This window comes from Stegodyphus dumicola, chromosome 4 (genome assembly GCF_044657685.1).
Source record: "Stegodyphus dumicola isolate Sdum_Otavi_A_Nest chromosome 4, ASM4465768v1".
In the NCBI taxonomy this organism is placed as follows: Eukaryota; Metazoa; Arthropoda; class Arachnida; order Araneae; family Eresidae; genus Stegodyphus; species Stegodyphus dumicola.
In genome coordinates this window covers 186,717,618-186,738,176 of record NC_140771.1, presented here as the reverse complement: position 1 = coordinate 186,738,176, position 20,559 = coordinate 186,717,618, and the positions used below count along the sequence as shown (strand labels likewise).

At 30.7% G+C, this 20,559-nt stretch overlaps 1 protein-coding gene across 2 annotated transcripts in view; it reads left to right on the top strand.

Moving 5' to 3' along the window:
• The window catches only part of LOC118182691 (uncharacterized), a 92,455-nt gene extending 73,331 nt beyond the window's left edge, over positions 1 to 19,124 (top strand). The window contains exons 14-17 of one of the 2 annotated variants that reach the window (XM_085815874.1): positions 4,371 to 4,512; positions 4,811 to 4,894; positions 5,098 to 5,207; positions 9,113 to 19,124. In XM_085815874.1, coding sequence (XP_085672000.1) covers positions 4,371 to 4,512; positions 4,811 to 4,894; positions 5,098 to 5,207; positions 9,113 to 9,155 — 379 coding nt within the window. In that variant the 3' untranslated portion in view covers positions 9,156 to 19,124. The other variant, XM_085815875.1, reaches the window with a different exon arrangement.
• Positions 19,125 to 20,559: the final 1,435 nt, after the last annotated feature.

Here is a 20,559-nt window from a genome sequence, read left to right as displayed (position 1 = left end):
ATTATATGTACCTAAAAATAATTGTTACCTATCTGATGCAGTATAAATCTCAAAAGTTTTAATATAAATTTTGTTTGAAGCTTATTTTTTGTTTATATTAATGTATAAAATGTGTGCATGTACATAATATTCCTGTAATTTATTTCTAAATTATAAATTGTGTGCATTGTAGGCTGTAATACCAGAAAAGTAAATAAATAAAATAAGATTTAAATTTCCTTTATACGAATAAATCTGTTTTATCAATATATTTTAAGTTTAATGGAAAAACTTACTTATATTTATTTAAAATTTTAATTTCATCTAATAGCCACTTCAAAGATGGGCATTTAAATTATCTTCATTGTAGATCTGAACTAACATTCAATGTAATATTTGTAATTGTTTAAAATTTGTAATTGTTTTGTCAGTTACAAAGATAGTGTAATTTTCCATTGAATATATAGTCATTTTAAAATTTGCTGCGGTTATAAAGCCAGAACTTTGGCCAAGTTATGCTAAGTTGTGCTTTTTTTGTCAGTTACAAAGATAGTGTAATTTAACATTATTTTTGACTTCCTTTATTTTAATGGTACAGATATGATGTATTCATTTTAATGGATCTTGGATTTAGTTTGTACTTAATACCATCAGAAATAAAACTGAAATTATTTCATTTTTATGATTAGTTTTTTTATATTTCTGTATCAACTATAGTTTGGACTGTTTAAAGTTGTAATATTTTTGAACTGCTTCATATTTAAATGTAGTTAATTTATGCATTTGGAAAAGTAAATTAATAAGTCTTATTTGTATTGATCATCCTTAATATTGTTTGCATCCCTATCTATTTCTGTCTCTTTGGGGGGTTGTTTGAAGTGGAAATTTATGTTTGATGTATATGAAATATGAAATTAAAAATTTTGTTTATTCAGTTCACTTTTGAACTTGAGACTTACAATTCTCTTCCGTTTCTCGACATTCTGGTCACACGTAACACATCCAACTTCAGTACTACGGTTTACCGTAAACCTTCATCGGTTTGCCTTCCACCACGCTTTAAATCGCGTCATCCGACTAAATAAAATTTAGCTTCATTTTATTCCTATGTTTTCCGTGCTCTTCAAGTTTGCTCCTCCAAACTAGCCCTTGATGAAGAACTAAATTATTTAAAAGCAATAGCTATTGACAGGGGCTTTTCACCTAACATTATTAATCAAGCAGTTAAAAAATTCTCATCTCAACACACTAAAAGGCACACTCTTTGTTTTAGGAGATTATAAAAATTCTGTTGTCATTCCCTTCTTTCCATCAATTAGCTATAAAGTTGAACATATTTTGCAGAAATTTAACTTTCGGGTTGTTTATTCTCCCATCAATAAAATTCCAAGTTCCATACTCAAGGACCCCATTCCGGATATGAATTCCTGGGGCATTTATAGGATTCCTTGCCAGTGTGGTTTAATTTACATTGGCCAAACTAAGAGAGCCTTAAAATTTTGCATCAAGGAACATGAGGCATATGTTAGAAAAAAGGAAACAGATGTCTTCTGTTGCTCAACATTGTTGGTCCGAAAATCACACTTTCAATTTTTCTGCTGCCAAAATTATTCAAAAAACATCTTCCATTGGAGAACTGGATTTTCTAGAGGCATTTCACATTCATAAAAATCTTTCTGTTCTAGTTAACGATCCTAATTCCAATCCAAATTTGCCTTTTTTAGTTCAAATCCTGTTTTAGTTCTGGTTTCAACAACAGACGGCGCCACTTGCTTATTCTTGTCCAGGCTTTCTTATCTTATCTAATCATTATTTCCTATCTTGTTCATTTGTGGTTTTGCAGCTGAGGATGGTGGTTCGGTAAAACCATCGAAACTAGTCTTGTGAAAATTTTGTAAATATAACGCTGATTTTTGTTGTTTGACTTCTGAATTACCTATTTGTAGTTATGAATGTAATGTCTAGCTGTAGTCATATTACCATGCCATATAAAATGAGACCACTTGGAATGTTCTGTACCAGGGAAATCAAGAACTTACTAATCCTATCTCAAAAATCTGTAAAAATTATGACAAAAAAGGTCAGTTGTATAAAAATGTAAAGCGTTATTTATTTGCTATGAAAAGACACATTGGGCAAACAGATAACATAAATAATCATCTGTGCAGTTTAAAATGTTCAAAATCAATGCACAGTATTTTGTTTACGTGAAACTTTTTTTATATATAAAATCAAAAGACATTGGTTTAAGACAGTTGCAAATAAAACTGTTGCAAATAAAACTGTCTTAAATCAAAATTCAAACGTGTTTAAAGAACAGGTATTTGATTATGGTGGCATTTTTAAGTGGCATTTGGAATTTCAACCTCATTTTAATGGATTTCTTCATCTGGCATTTACATAAAAGATCAAATACATCTGATATCATCTGCTGGTTTCCTGGTTTTACATTACTGTATCATCGATGTAACATTTTCTATAGTGATCAATGCTTGTGTGGAAATAGTTTCTTGAGTATATGGTAGTCTCTTTGAACATGTGTCCATCTGCATGTCTTGCTTTTTTGGTTGGTGCCGTCTTTCAGTTAGAGCACTTGATATGGCCATTTGATGTTAATGTGATACAAACTGTGTATCCATTAAACTTTATTTTCATACTCATATCTGGGTTTTATTCTTCAAATTTTGCACAAAACATCATGGATTACAGATATTTTCAGCCATTTTAGGCCATACAGGCAATTATTTATCATATCCATGTATGCAGTATGCCTTTTTATACTCAACTGGTAATGCTTTACAATTTTGTAGTTGAATTTTTTCTTGTATCTCTCACTTCTGAGGTAGGACTACAATTTAAGAGAGAGATTTTGAAGTAGGAAATTCTCAATTTCACTAGTAAGTGCTACTGTGAGTAATCTCATTTTCCAGAACATGGTCCTTTTACTATAACTAAATATTACATTCATAGCTGTAGTTAGCTATGTTGACCATTTGTTTAAAGACAAGCAAAATTTCTTATTTCTCCTGTACATACAAGCCTAATGTAACTGGTGACCATTTGTTTAGAGTCATTATTTTGTCATTATGTTGACCATTTGTTTAGAGACAAGCAAAATTTCTTATTTCTCATGTACATACAAGCCTAATGTAACTAACATTGTGTGTAGCCAGAAACTAGGCACAACTGTATATGAGATTGCAGCCATCAGATATGTATTAGATTTCCCTGAAATATATTTAGCAGAAATACAGAAATTAATGAACTTGCATCATGAGCAGTCAAGTGATAGTGATCTCATTAATATCTCATTAGTTAGTGAGTGGGTTTGGCAATGAATTTGCTGCTGAAATAAATGTTTCCGAAATTTCATTCTAAAGTAGTTGCAGAAAGTGTTTTGCATTGTTGAAGGGTTGAAAAATCAAATTATGAATTTGATCTAAGTATGGAAAGAGATATTCAAGTTCAACACGTAGTTGAAAATCCATGATACTGAAAAATCATAAGAAAAAGTATGAGAAAACAAAATGCTGTAACTGTCTTGGGGGAAATTTTTTATCAAAAAAGGCATAAATTAACCATTCATTATTTAATAATAAGTTTTCTTTGTTTCACTTTACTTCCTTTTAATATTATGCAAGACATTAAAAGGAATTATAAAACAGATACAAATTTGGATTAATTAGATTAATTTGGATGGTAAATTTGTCTTGTAATACCCCTACAGATTTACAGCCATTAGGAAAAAGGTTGATAATAAGATAGAGTGATTTTGGATAGCTGGCCATCTCTTGACTGTTTACACAAAAAGTGTCACAGGCATTAGATTCATGAAGAAATTAACCTTTTAATTGCATGTATTAATGAAATAAGCTGTATTTAACCCATTACGGATGGTTGCTATGTTTATGTGGCAGACTATATAGTTACATAAGTAAAATTCCCACTCTGATCTACAAACAGAACTTATAATAGAAAATGATTTTTCATAAGAACCAAGAATGGTTTCAAATCTTGCTCAGTAATTTAATTCTTAATTTTTGTACTGTTGTTTTCTATTGAAAGTTGTTAAAAAAGTAAGTATTTAAAAGTATTTAAGGACTCACTCCTATAATGTTCTTCCTAAATTTGATACCTGTCTCTACAAACAGCTAATGTTGTATTATTACAATTTTCATATAATTTCTGAAGTTAAATGCATCCTCTAAATGTTGGTAATAGAAACTGATGTTCATTAAAATAATTTTTCTGATATTGATTCTGCAAATAGAAAACTGAAGTTCACTGTGAAGAGTAACTAACTGTAGTGAAACTGATCTGTTGTTTGTACATTATTAATTCATCATTTATATAGCTGTATGAATATGTTTTAATTTAGTCTTTGTTTTCAGTTGTGTTCATTTGGTTGCTGAATTATCTCAAATTGGTGAGCTTACTGCTCAGATTTGTGAAATGCTGCCACTCCTTCATGAAGCAGTCAGTCATAAACATTATACCCATCATGTGTGTTTGCTTGAATCACTTTGCAAGCAGGTAATCATAGTTTAAAAAAAAAAAAAAAAAAAAAAAAAAGAGAGAGAGAGAGAGAAAACTAAAAATTAAATAAATAAAATGTTAAACGTTATTTCTTATATAAATTAACATTATACTTATTGTGTCATCTCTTGATTTCTTTTGAACAGAAGAAGATGTATAAAATGAATAATTAAGATTCTAACTTTTTAACTGGTTGGCAAGTTTTTAAACTTTAAATAAAGGATTGATATTTGTTGCAAAATTTAACCTTTTTAAAAACTGGATGCTGTTATTTATAATTTTTGTGTAATTACAGCTGCCAAACATTTGCAAGGGTATTGGTAAAAGAAATTTCAAGCAATATTTAGAACTTTTCCTAGATGACATATTTTATAGCTTGGTAAGTAGTTTCAGAACTTTTTAGAGGCTATTCTCTAGTATTTAATGATTCTTTGCATTATATTTTTATTTCCCTTCAGAAGATTTTATATAGTATTGAAATTTTTAAGGTGGTCCCCCAATATTCAGCAACAATTTTTAATATTCCTTTTTTTCTTCATATCAGTATTTAAAATTGACCTGCATTTTCTTACTCTGTTTTAGACATGTGAAAATATTCTGACATCCAGTGCTGCAAGCCAGTGTCTAACATTGCTTTCTAATTTATTAGGAGCAAATATTTTACGTGCTAGAGTTGAAAATTTCAATCTGAGGTAAGTGTAACATCTATTGTATTTGCTTTTTAAATAAAGAGCTGAATGAATTCAAATCTATCTTTTTATTTATTAGTATTATAGCATATTAGCATGGTGATGATGCTTATAACCTATAAACTAGTTTAAGATCAATACTATCTTGCTGAAATTGCTTGACTGAAGATCAAATACTGAATGTCGCTGAAATGAGCCTTTATATTAATTGTCAAATACCTTAGGAGCCTTGAATTCATGTTATTTTCATAATCGCAGAAAATTTTGTGTGTGTTTAATAAGCTGAAAGTTTTAAATTTATTTCTGAGGGAAAAAACATGATTTACCTCTCAAATTTATAGTCTTTTTGTTGGAAATAAATGTCTGTCAGTGGTTAGTTGTTCAAAATATTCTTACCTGCTGTATGGGAAAGACAATACAAAATTTTTGTATAAGTGATTCGTCTAAAAAATTCTTTGAAATATCCCTTTTTTTCTTTTGTTTGTGTGTATGTGGTCGGAATAACAGTGATTGTATTAATCATTGTTGTTTTACAGCAAATGAATTATTAATGGGTTTAAAATCCTGAAACTTTATTTGCAAATAGTAGGGACAATTGTATATTTGATGTTCTTAGTGTAACTATTATTAGTTAATATACTTTTTTATTAATCTTTCTCGATTTAACTTTTTTAATGAAATATTTATATTCGTTGTGTTCCTAAAAGCCTTTATTTTTTTTATTTTTATTTTTATTTTATTTATTTATTTTTTTAATTTTTATTTTTTAATTTTTTTATTTTTTTTTTATTTTTATTTTTTTTTTTTTTTTTTTTTTTTTTTTTTTTTTTTTTTTGCAACTATTGATTATAGACATGTACTTTCAATTACAGAAATGTTTTAAATCATGCAGGTGTTCATGTTATGGTATTTTTAAGTTTAAAAAAATTCATTTTGTAAAATTTACGAAATTTAATATTTTGTCTCTTTATCCCTATAGTTAAGTTTATACTCATTTTAAAATGTAAAATATAAAAAACTATGTTTTAAAAATTAATTGAAATATTTAATTTTAAAATGGCAGATTTTAATAGATTTAAATGTAAGAAAAACTAAATTTATCATTCTCCTTGAAAAGCGGGTTAAAAAGAGCTTATTCGAGGTTGGATTTTCCCATTTAATATCATGCAATGATATTCTCTTGCAATTTATTAGATATGACATTCTTTGATTAAAAAATATTTCCAAGTTTTCAAATGATAAAAATACATTACTAATGTTCACATGCAGTTTTGTTACTTCAGGATCATAACCTAGTAGTTACAGAAAAGAGAATTCATTGGACTAGAAATGTATTTCACCTTTCATTTATGCAAATGATATGTGTTGACTGAGTAATAGTACTTGAAGCCTGTCATTATTTTCTAGAACATAAGTTTTATAAGAGTGTATGAATAAGATCTCCTTTTTGAGAAAATTAAATTGATCAAAACTTTTCACAACAATCTGCATATCAGAGTTCACCACTTAATCTATTAGCATTAGAAACTTTTTTCTAAACTAATATGTCATTTTTAGTAGCATACATATTTAAATACTTTTTTTTTTTTTTTTCCAGTTTATCTGAATTTTCAGGAAATACGATCTGAAATATAAATAGCTCAGTGAATTTTTGTAATACAGGAGTCAAACATTTTAGATTTTATATTTTAGAATGAATATAAATGTCTACTAAATATAACTAAGGGACTGCAGAACTCAAAAAATGGTAGGCTTACACTTTACAAAAGTGATGTTTGTGTAATTTAAAAATGCCAAAGCACGAATTTTTGCATCATATAAAATGTTTTTGTAATTGGAAGTATATGTATATAATGGTTGTGAAAATAAAGGCTGCATAAGGAGTTTTATGGACACAATGTGCATTAGTTTTCATAAATTAACAAATGGAAATTTCACAATAGCATAACAAATACAAAAATGGTATGCCTAGATACTAGAGTTTAATAAATTGACAAAGTTCTGTATTTGCCTTTTGCTAGTAGCAACAAAAAAGGTATTTCATTTAATGCAGTAGCAAAGTGACTAAGGAATTTTTTTAATAATCAAGTAAAAATTTAGTCATGAGACCAACAGTCATTAGCAGTTTCAGCATTTCTCTTTAGAAAAGAATTTAAGTTGCAGATATTTTCAAAATACTTTATTTCAGCTGTTTATTTATAATAATTAATGCATGCAAAACATTGTAAAAAATAGTTGTAACCAATCCTTTAACATAAATTCTGCTGCTAATGTAAACTGTTCAACTAACTGTAATAACAAGGGTGCCCTCTGGTGAGTAACCAGAGAAGGACTTCAGTAAAATCCAAGTATTTAACTTGATAGGTTGTTTCAGACTCTTGCTGTGTAATTTTCTTAAAGTTAAATGTAATGTTTGTGTGTAACTTAAACCTGTTAATAAATAATTGTTACACTATAAAGGATTCTTATATGACCCCATATAGTGAAAATTAGACAATAAAATCATATCTGATTAACAATGTTTACTTTAAATTTAATGAAATTTATAATTACTTATATTTAATCATGTAATATTAATTTGATCATTTTTTCAGATTTTCAGAATATAACAGATATTTTGTTTTCTGCTAATTTGGAAAATGTATAGAAGGACCGTAAAGTTTCTGGAACTGTCTGTAAATGTTATTTTTCCTTAAATAATTCTTGTGTGCTTTACACTTCTATATGAAATGAAAGAAAATTTCAAATCTAATTGACAGCAAGGAAAAAAATAACAGGTCGCATATTATTTTCATTGGGAAGAAAATGTTTCAGTGGAAATCAAATCTTAGTAGGATGCTGTTCTAAGGAACACATTATCTTCATTTTCTACTGGGAGTTTTGGATATTCAAATTTAAGCATGCCGATTCTATCACAATTGTTGAATCGTGCAGAAAATCCAAAAATAGTTAACAGCCCAGAAGTTGTGGATAAAGGTCCATGACATGATTTCAGCTGATCGCTTAAGAAAAATGTGCAAAACTAAAGAAGCTGTGGACATCTCTTATAGCTGAAGAGTTAATATTTTACATGAAAAAAAACTTATCTTAGAAAAAACTTTGTCCAAGATGAATTCAGTTTTTGCTCTATCTTAAATGCATTCAGGCCTGAATCTAAGTTGAATGTTTAGAAATTTTTAAGAGAAATTCATCAGGTTTTGAGAGACATTTTTTTTTTTTTTTTTTTTTTTTTGTGTGTGTGACATATGACTCTAGTAGATGGATTCAGTAATTGCCACTAGAAACAAAATGCAGTCAAAGCAGTGGATTAAAGAATGTGAACAGTTCCAAAGGAGGCAGAAATCTTTCAGTCTGTTGGAAAGGGGAGATCATTAGTTTTTTTTGGGGGGATAGCAAAAAAAAATTATTTATTAATTGTGTCAAAAAGGAAAAAAAAAGTTATGTTACTGGCAAATAACTGAAAGTAACAATTTAGAAGATACATTTAGAAATAGTCAAGAAAAAAAATGCTTTTACCACGACTCACATGTTAATTCAAATGCAATAACTCTACAAAAATTGTCAGTTTTGTAATTCCAGATTCTTCTACATTCACCATATGTACCTGATTTGGCTCGTTCAGATTTATATCTAATCTTTAATAAAAAATTAATTGAGACTATTAATGGATATTTGGGGCTGCATGTTTAAAGTCTCTATTGGGGGGGGGGGAAATCATGGACAAAGCTCACAGAGTTTTGAGAATGCTATGATATGAAGCAAAATATTAGTTGAATGAAATTTATTTTATTTGTCATTCCAGACAGTTTTTTAATCTATCCTCATAAATACAAAATTTTATGATAAAGAAATATTGAATGTTTTTGCCATAATAACATCTTGCTAAAAGTTTTCAAACTTTTTTCCAGATACCTGAATTTAATGGAAAAAATTGCAGAGATACACCCTTAAGTGCAGAATGCTTCAATGAGCATAGATTTAGTGAATGTATCTTTATATTTTCAAATGGAGGTTACATTGTGGATTTTGCTGTACATAGAATTAAAGGTTTACTTTCTCTTTTAAGCCTGTTATCTGTAATTTTCCTGTACAGTTAGTTCCCAGATTGTAAATATTTTTCTAAAATAAGAAATAATGCTTGCACAGTCAAATTTTAAAGAATGTGTAGAAAATATCTTTCTCTTCTTTTTTACATGTGCTTAACATCTTTTGTATATAAAATAAAGTCTCATTTTTTGAATTGTTTATGTTTATGATAGATATAAAAAGATCTGTTTAATGGATAATTTAGATTTTTTTTTAATAATAATGAAATTCAGAGAGAATTATCCAATTTCTAATTTTTGTGGTTTTAAAAATTAACCAAATGTATTGATGGGTTTTAAATGAATGTAAAGGGAAAATGTCAAAGTTTTAGTATATAAATAATAAGGAATATTTATTTGAAATTTCAAAAATTGTTTTTTAGGAGAAATAAAATGACATTTAAATAGATGAAAGCAAAAGCTTTGTTTGTTGAGTTCCGTAGTATCTTGTTGGATGCAATAGACCAAATCATTTTGTGTTTGAAAAAATGCCCAGAACAGACTTCACATTGGTCCCTATTATGGTCTCAATACTGAAGAAAGAATTTTAAAATCATGAGTCACATTATTATGGCTGTTGTAAGTGAGAGGTTTTTTTCTAAATGTGAAGGATCTCATCTGTTGCTCAACTCTGTATTTCCATAGCTGCATCCATTTAGTAGCCCTTTGGCAGGTTGACTAAGAGATACATACTCCTGTGACATGTGTTGAAATGAATACTGCATAATTCATATTAGATATTATGCTTCTCCGACTGCCACTTATATATGGGATTTATATGGCCATATCCCATGGTCATGCAGATATTTTGCAAGCAATAATACTTGGAGATCTGTTATAAGTAAAAATGGCTCATATTTTTATGTTACCTATGGGAAAAGTCATGAAACATGCACTAGCCTATTTGTCAATATTTAAATCTGGGTTGAACTAGTGCTGGGCAATTTTATCAATCAGAACACTAGTAGAAGTTCATTTAAGTCAGAACTTCTGCTGAAGGAAATAAATTCATATGTAAACAATGAAAATGGCCAGTCTGTTTAATATTTTTAGGATTTACATAATCTGACATTCTCCTACTCATTAAGAATTAATGCTTAAGAGTCAGGCAGTCTTTAATATCTGTGTAATAATAGTCATCAACTAGTCATTTAAAAATTTCATTTGTAATGTATGGAGCTCAAGCTTGTACTATAAGGTCTTTATGTGTGTGAATCTTTATTATATTCTAATAGGCATATGCCAAGCGGCAGATTTTCTGCACATTTTGCACAGCTGTGACTGAGCAACGAAATTGCTAGCTGGTAGTTCATTTCTCCTTCAGATCTCTATAAATAGGATAGCTGCATGAGGAATTTCTGATTTTCTGCATGTGTAATATGAATACAAGCCAGTTTCCCTTGGAAGTCCTACTTGACGGCATTCCTCCTGTCATGCAGGTAGCATTCACATGCCAGAATTCAAATAATCTAATCTAATCCTGTCTACAGTTATTAATGCCTTATTAATTTTATTTAAACAATTCATTGCAGATCTTGATCTTCAGAAGCGACCAGAAGTTGGAAATAGAAAAATTCTTTTATGCATTGTAATTAAATAACATGGGAAGATATTTCTTTGCTGTGTGTTATCAGACCTCTAAAAATGAACCATAGACAAACTATGCAGCCTTTCATGAGCTGCCAGTTATTACTTATCTTTTGCTAAATCATTGCCATGGGTTAAATCATAACATGATGAAAAAATTATTTTACTTGACCACTTCTAATTGCTTCTGAATTCAATTTAAATGTAGTTACCTGTTATGTAACTATTCATTTATGAAGCCTTTATACTCTTTTTGAATTTTGAAATGCAGCATTGGCTGCAAATTTTTTTCTATTGATAACTAACATGAAATAAAAAAAGATGTAGTTCAGTCAGTGTAAAAATTAGCACACGTAAAAATGAAAATATCATTGATTGCAGTTTTGTTGGAACTCCGCATTGCAAAACTTTAATATTACAATAAAAATACTAAAAGTTCTAATGCATCGTGTCAAGATGAAAAACAATTACAAAATTCTGAAGTAAGTTAGTGAATAATACTTGAAAAATTAGCTGTAGAAATCAACCATGATGTAGGTCAAAACAACAATTAAAGAAAATAACTGTGCAATAGTTCAGTGTGAAAATTAACACAACTTTAAGGGTGAGTCAAAAGTCATACACATCAAACTTTAAAAAACTGGATATTCCAAAATGCATATTAATAACAAATTGCTTTAATGGATGGCACTCCTGTGTTGTTATAAATAATTGTCATTTGTGATTTTTGTTTGTGCTGTTAGCTGTAGAAGCAAATTTTTTTTTTTTTTTTTTTTTTTTTTTTTTTTTTTTTTTTTGAGTTGTAGATTTTTCTAATCAGAATAAATTTTTATGATTGAGCTTTGCAATGCATTTTTATGGTAATCAAACATTTAAAGAGACCTTCCCAAATGTTCATGACCATAACATTACAATAATTTTCCCTTTACTAATCTGATTTTGAGTAACTGGAAACATTTGTACCATAAGAAACGATTTTGTGCACTTTATGTAATAAATTGATTGTGATGCCTGTTGTCCAGTTGTCACACATTTTTTGTTGGTGATTGCAGTACTTTAATCATGAAAATAAGAAGAGGTGAATTGCCTTGTTTCTTACGGGAATGCTTCCAGCTTTTCAAAATGAATTTACCTAATCGAAATCATTGTCTTTTTAAGTTGATGAACATTTGAGAAGTTTTTCTTTTTGAATGCTTATACAATTTTCCAGAAGATCGCATTGCAAAGTCATGCTAAATAAAAAAAAAATCATTCTTCTTGGGAGAAATTCATTTCCATCTTGAATAAACAAACAATTGTTAAAGCTAACAGCATAAACTGCAACTGAAATTTTAAATGAGATATTACTTGGAATAGCATAGTGCTGTCATCCATTGAAGTAATTTGTCATTAATATTCATTATGTAATTTCTTCAATTTTTGAAAGTTTCATATGTATGACTGTTGGATTACTCTGCAAAATGAAAATATCACCAAATGCAATTTTTATTGGAACCAGTCAGACATTATCAAAGTGTTATTGTTACAGTGAATACAGTAGAAATTCTAGTGCTTCACAAGAAACTGCAGTCTGTGATATTTTTGTTTATATTTGTGTTAATTTCACAGAGTACTTTTTGATTATTTTAAACTATACAATGTTATTTTTCTTCAGTCTTTAACATGAATTGCTAACAGTGTCTTAGAACTGTCAAGTTCTGTAGTTACAATAGATGTGCCATACATGATTACACAAGAGTTTTGCTTAAAATAATTTCACAAAATGTTTCAAAAAGTTCTTGTTTATTAAGTAAATATTCCAATTTCCCCAGATTTTAAACTTTTGAATCTATTAAATTTGACATGTCTACCAATAAGGTGTGTGTTGAGTGGGTTTGAATGGTTAATTTCCCTTTTGAGTCTGCAAAATGTAATGTGTGGGTAGGGGAAAAAAATGGTAATTACATTGTTTTATAATTGTATCTATTAGGTTTCTGAGAAACTATGCCCTAGCTGGGATTAAAACCATGAATTTTCCAATGCTAGTTAGCTCAAAGCTAACCACTTATACTACAAGAGCATGCATGGAGAAATGCAATAAATCACTATAGTCTCTTCCACTTTAAAGTTAACTTAGAAGAGGCACAAAAAATAGTCATTTAATTACATTGGGTAACTACACTGCTGGCCACCCTAAATGCAACACCCTGAAGGAAGCATGCAAATAACATGAAATTTACGACTTGCATTAGCGGAGGCGAGATATGCAAATGATTAGAATTTCAGCGCAGATGCACATCACACACGCCTGTGTCACCACTTCGAAGCACTATTTAAGGCTTGGAGTTTTTGACAATTTCAAGTTCGGCAATTGTGTTTTTCTTGTTTTTTTTTTTTTTTTTTTTTTTTTTTTTTTTTAAAGGATCAGTTATGCTTCGTAGTAAACAGCGATCATCGTTTGATCAAGTATCCAAGTTCTTTGACAGAGGAAGGATAGTGGCCTACCAAGAGTGTGGATTATCTTTCAGGGAAATCGTTAGTCATGTTGGACGAAATCAAACAACTGTAATGCAGATATGTGACCGTTGGATCCAGAAGGGTACGACGGACCAATGTGTTCGATCGCATCCACCTCAGCGCACCACTTCACGTGATAACAGGAACATTATTCGCATGGCAGTGACGGATCGCTCACTCACATCACAAACCATAACACAGCATGTTCAGTCTGTAACGCATCATCCAGTGTCTTCATGCACCATTCGACACAGTTTACAGCAGATGGTCTGTCCACAAGATGTCCATTGCTTCGTCTACCCTTGATGCAGAACCATAGACGTCTCTGCCGCCAATGGTGTGATGAAAGAAGGATGTGGATGGCAGAATGGAATGAAATTGTCTTAACTGACAAGCCACGCTTCTGTCTGCAATACCACGATGGTCGGATTCGAGTCTGGAGACACCATGAAGAGAGGATGCTGAACACCGCCACACTGGTCTTGCACCGGGTATTATGGTATGGGGCGGTATTGGATATCACTCTTGCACTCCTCTAATACGCATTGCCAGTACTTTAAACAGCCAGGACTACATCTCAGAGGTGTTGGAGCCAGTTGTCCTTCCCTACCTTCAGGGCTTACCCACAGCCATATTTCAACAGGATAATGCGCGACCACATGTGCAATGCATTGCCCAAGGGTTTTTTGTCAATCGCCAGATTGAATTGCTTCCTTGGCCGGCTCGCTGTCCAGATCTTTCGCCGATACAAAACATGTGGTCCATGGTTGCCAGAGGCGTAGCTAGGGTTTTCAGTGCCCGGGGACAACTGAAGATTTTGCGCCCCCCTCTGTGTGCAACGAACGGAAAACACTTCATTCTAAAATTTCGTACCATCAATTTGACACCCCCTGGATGCTGCGCCCGGGGACAGGTGTCCACCTTTGCCCCACCCTAGCTATGCCACTGATGGTTGCTGAACGATTGACCCAGATTACATCCCAAGCTACCATGCCAAATCAACTTTGGCAACGTGTGGAAGCTGCTTGGTCTGCTGTACCCCTAGAACACATCCAAAGTCTTTTTGAATCAATGCCGAGGCGTGTGGCAGCGGTGATTTCCAACAATAGCGGCTACTCTGGCTACTGATTCTGGAAGGAACCACACTTCACAGAAGTCTATAAATTTAATCATTTGATACTTGGTCAACAATATACTATAAATTTTGTTGTGATACCTCTTATCTTTCTTGGTGTTGCATTTTGGGTGGCCAGCAGTGTATTTATCTTCTACTTCATTTTAGTTTAAGTGCCACTGTAAAGACTGTTAGGTTTATTGAAGAAACATGTAAAATCATCTGTAGTCTCACAGGGGTTTGAACCACAGATCTATTAGTTCACAAGATGAACAGGCTAAGTACATACAGCATGAAAGCTCATATAGAAGAATGCCTTAATTCCTTATAACATCACAAAAAGTGCAAAAATATTTCATACAAACTTATGCAAGAAAAAGGTACTGAATCAGGTAGAAAAGAAACTAAACTTATCTGCTTCCGTTTCACCCTTTTTAAGGCTTTCTGTGTTAGTAGTATCACATCAAAGATTAAATTCAATGTAAAGCAGCTAAATATGTGTCCGACCAAAGAGAAAAATCAAAATTGCCTTATTGTAATCATCAATGAGGTGATATATGATAACATCATGTCTATGAAGCTGTTATCTATTTGATCATCTGTGGAGCTTTTCTTCACACAGAGACATTTAATTTATTTCATATACAATTTACTTTTAGGTATTTCATTTATTACAAATATTCTTATATAAACAACAACAAAATAAATAAAATAATTTTTAAAAAAATCTGAAAGGTTTCAGATTTTAAATTCAGACCAAAGGGGCGTTTTTTTAACGTTTTGTGTGTTACCTTTATTTATTAAATATCATGTTCTTCGCACTTAAACATAAAATTCAGTTCAACAGCAATGTCCCAAAATAATTTTAAAATGAGCATATCTTTAGAATTTCCGATACACAGTTCCGCAAACTGGAGATAAAAGTCTCCCCCCCCCCCTGGGTAGAGTGTTGCCATTGCTCGCTTTTAGATCGTTGAGTTTGTTAATCGGAAATTCGTTCAAGTTTTATAAAATATGAAATCGATAATAAAACGAATTCCAAAACTCCAAATGCCCATATTCGGTTGGAAACGATCAATATTCAAAATTTGATGCTCTGGGTACCGTTGTTTTATCACAACACAAGAAACATACATACATTTATGCAAATTCTACATTATGTAATTTCGTTAAATATAATACAGGGTTCTAATATTTGGTGGTACAATTTGGAAAGTGAACCGATATTTATAGTGAACCAACGTAAAATGCCAAAGCGAAATTAATAGTATTTCTGATCAAATTGACCCTTTGGCATATACATAAAATAATCTTAGAAAAGCAATCAAAAGTAATCTATGTCTTTATCAGTCCTACCCCTACAGGCCGTAATAAGTAGTGCAAAAATTGCAGCATAAAAAAGATAAATTCAAAATGATTTGCGAAATAATATACAAATTATAAAAAAATGAGTAGATCGAATTCAGAAACAAAAATTGCAAAAATAATAATATATTATTTGAAAAAACAAAGCCATGTGCAAATTTTTAATTCACAATTGGACAATTGGAAAAACAAAAGTAAATGCAAATTTTGAAGACATAAAATCATAATTCATAAACACAAAAAAGTTTAAATTCTAATATTCCCTCCCCCCCCCACCGTTTTAATTTTCGTGGACGGAACTTAAAAACGTGTAAAAGAGAAGCAATCTAACATATGCAAAAATAAAAAGAGAAATGAAAATTTAATCTAAAAATATATATAATAATAAAAAAAAAAACAACAAAATTTGAAAGCTTTCAGATTTTACATTACACCCAATGGGCGTTTTTTTAATGCTTTGTGTGTTACCTTTATTTATTAAATATCATGTTCTTCGCACTTAACCATAAAATTCGAATCAACAGCAGTATCGCAAAACAATTTTAAAATGAGCATATCTTTAGAATTTCTGATACAGTCTTGCACCCTGGAGATTTAAAAAAAATGTGTCCCCCCCCCCCCGTAGCCGTTGCTCGCTTTTAAATAGTGATTTTTTTAATCAGAAATTCGTTAAACTGTTACAAACTATGAAATTGATAATAAAATAAATTCCAAATTCGGGCTTCCAGATGCTCATATTCGGTGGAGGATTACGTTTTTCAAAATTTGATGGCTCTAGATACCATTGTTTTATCACAATGCGAGAAACATACAAACATTTATGCAGATTCTTCATTATTTAATTTCTTTAAATATAACCCAGGGAGATAATATTTGGTGGCAACAATTTGAAAAGTGAAACGGATATTTAAAATTTGCAACGCAAAATGCCAAAACGAAATTAATAGCCCTTCTTTGCCAATGCCCTTTTGGATAAAAAAAACTGAAAGTATTCATTTATTAATTTTAGTAGATTTTTCGAAATTAATTTTGTTAAATTTAGTAGATTTTGCTATTTTTTAAGACATAGCAAAATTTTTTGCTAAGGAAAGTTTTAATATTTCCTTTGTTAAAAAGAATCATTCTTCAAAGAGGTTTGCACTTGATTTCTTATCCCATTTTTTATCTATTATCACATCCATTCATTCAGTTCCTGCTGAGGAATGAGGGAGGTATAACACACCCTTAACTCATATTATTAAATTAGGTATTATTTGTTCTACTGTGGTAACTTAATTTGAAAAACTAAAATTTGAAAAATAAATGAGTTATTATTAATATTTTTTCAGTTCTACTGCAGTCACAATAGAAAAGCAATGCCTTTGGTTCAATCCAAGTAGCATTATAATGAAAAGTCAATCTAATTTTTTACATTTCAGAATTGTATATATCTACTTTTTTTCTTAACTGCTGGACTCTAAATTTTATTCTTTTGAAAAATTGATTAAAAGCGCAACATAAATGGAGAAGTATTTAATTTTAAATCTCTTTCTGGAACTTCATACTCATTAAATTCACTTCAGAAAAGCTTCCATTTTCTCGCCTCTGTATACGTATTTTCTGTATCTAAAGGCCAATTCACATCAAAGCGATTGCATGTTGGGACGAAAAGCAATAACAAATCCGAACTTATAAGGTGTTATTTTCCAGATGCCTGGAGACTGCACAATATTTTGCACTTGCACATCAGATATCTCCTTTCAATGTCCATTTTTATTACAGTTTTTAAATATGTATATGTTTAAAAATTCTTCTTTAGAAAAATGTGGATTGAAATGTAATAGTCTTAATAAAAATTTTAGATGATAATTTAAAATGTATAAGTTAATAGAGTATATATATATATATATTTAAGATTCCTTTTATGGTATCCTGTTGTCTAATGGGTAGTGTTGTCCTCCGGAGATTCTGCATTATAGTTTTATAGGGGGCGGTGTTGTAACTGCGTTGGTATTTTTATTTATTTTTTAAAAATATTTACAGGAAAGTTTTTCGCTAGTTTCAGAATGGCACAGTTACTTTATAAAGTATTTCTCCCGCCTTCGTAGTGTAGTAGTTCTGCACGCTGGGCTGGTGTCTAGAGGTCCGTGATTCGATTCTCGTCGAAGGCGGTTGCTAATTTTTCATCTCTCTTGTTTCCAAAACAATCCTAATGTCTCTACAACTTACTCATTTTGCTGAAGATGAAGAGTAAGAACGAGTTTTCCACTGACCACAGCCTTTCGCTGAGAAAGAAATTCGACTGACACTAATGAAATTCGACTGCAGGTTCCGGTCTTGCATTTCCTTTCCTTTGATAACCATGCGAATTCCACTAAATTTTTATCCGGCGTAACTCTTTATTTATTTATTTTTTAATAAGGAGTGTGCATTTACTTTTTAATGACTACAAACATAATTTTTGATTTCCAGACGACACAGTGTTCCTTCTGTTAACAATGAGCCTTTGGTTCAATTCACCAGATCATCTGTGTAAAAGTCCTTTCGACTGATGTCAGAGTAAAAGTGATATAAGGTTTCTTTTTCAAAAGAAACTTGCCAGTATTTGACACTTAAACTAAGACAGATTTTGACCTTAAATTGAAGCTGATTTTTTGGAATACTTCTAGGCATTTTAATGGCTCCATGTTTGTTTTTCTATAAATACGTGACCATTTTTCACACAAGGTTTAACCAGTCTAAGCTTTAATTTTGATAATAGCTTTTCATTAGTTTAAAGAATATTTGCATGAGTATTAGCAAGTTTACTAATTTAATTTACAAGAGAATTTAATTTTCAAAGCATAAAAGAAATATTATATTAAATGATGTTATTTCAATTAGTTTTAGACAAAATCTCTATAACTATATAAAATAAAACTTTAGACAGTGACTCTTTATTCCCAAAATACATGACCATTTTTCATAGGAAGTTGAACCAGTCACAAGATTTAATCTAAAAAATAAGTAGTTTTTCATTAGTTTAAAGAATACTTGCATGAACATTAGCAAATTTACTAATTGTGAAATTTAGGTTTCAGAACAGAAAAGAAATATATACAATGCTCTGGTATTTCAATAAATTTTAGACAAAATCTATAAAATAAAACTTTAGACAGTGACTCTTCATAATATATATAAATGGCTAATTGAAGTAATTAGAGTTAAGGGTAAAAAATTATGTCGTTAAAGCAGAAATGTGTTTTAAGTTTTTTAAAAATGTCTCTTCCTTAATAAAATTTTTTTCTCTCCTGCTTCAGTTTTCTGAGTGGGATGTTTGATAATTCTGTATAAATCCAACATACATTATTACAAAATATAATTTTCTATTACATAACTAACCAATTTTATTAAGGAGAGTACTACATATATCATGCAGGAAATTTGTATAGTGCCTTAGCCCATTAAAAACTTACTTCCTGAAATCGAAATATGCACCTAAGAATTTTTAGGTATCATTCAACAAAATTCATAAATAAAATAAACTAGATATCTGCAACGATCATTTTTCTATTCTCCAAACTATGTTTTTCTGGGATATTCTGATGAAAATTAATGCTCTGGTTTCCGATAAAAATTTCAAGGAAGGCTAGAAATTCATCGAATTGACTAGACATCATGCGAATGTAATTAAAAAATCTTTTGATGCCATTCAAACACATCTCCTCAATAAAATTATTTGCATCTCTTGCTGCAGACGTTTCTTGCATATTAATATAACCCATTACCTTCTGCCACTCCTTGGACGTAAAGCAACAAGTAAAGTAAGTTTTGATCTAGCAGAAATTGGATCAAATTTAATAAAAAAAACTTATAATCGTAGGAAGCCAAAGTACCGCACAAAAATACAGATTTTTCTGATATGAAGAGCCATCTAGAGTGCGCATATATAAAAACTTTCACAGTGAAAATTTCGGAACTGGTGTGAATTCACCTACGCAGAAAGCGTTTTTTTTTTTTTTTTTCCCTCGCGTTTCGCGCCGACGGAGCTTAATAAATATTGTCGTCTTTATAATAAAAAGAACACTCCGAAGAACAGATCTTAAAGATGCTATAACAAAGGAATAAGTGTAGCAAGCATAAATCTGCAGGACTATATAGTTTTGAAGATTTTATAGTACCTACATCTGTAACTGCAAGAGTAAAAATGAAGGGACCGTTCACCGTGGCTTTGAAACCAGTCGTTTTTTACTTCCTTGTACGAAGTAAAAAGGAAGTATTGTAATCGCGAAAAGTTTCAGGCAGCATATTTCAACGAAAATATCCATTTTGACCGCTATCGAATGCAATTTAACGATGTTTTTGCGTGATATCTGTACGTAAGGACAGAATAAAAGACTCCAAAGAAATTATAAAACTGCTTTAAAATTTTCCTCCAAAAAAATTATAAAACTGCTTTAAAATTAATTCTGAAGAGAATTTTTCGTGGCGTCTGTACGAACGTATGTACGTACCCACATAGCACAAAAACATCCTTGGGATATCCCAAGGATGTTGCTCGCGGGATATGCGCACATCCTCAGGACATCCCGCAATATCCCGCGAACCTCCTAAACACCTCCTCCCGAGTGCTTAATGTCACATCCCGGGATATCCTCAGGACATCCTAACCAAGTCCCATCGACAGCATGCGGAATGTTATTAGGATATGAACTCCTACTTACTACATCCTCAGGACATCCCACAAACC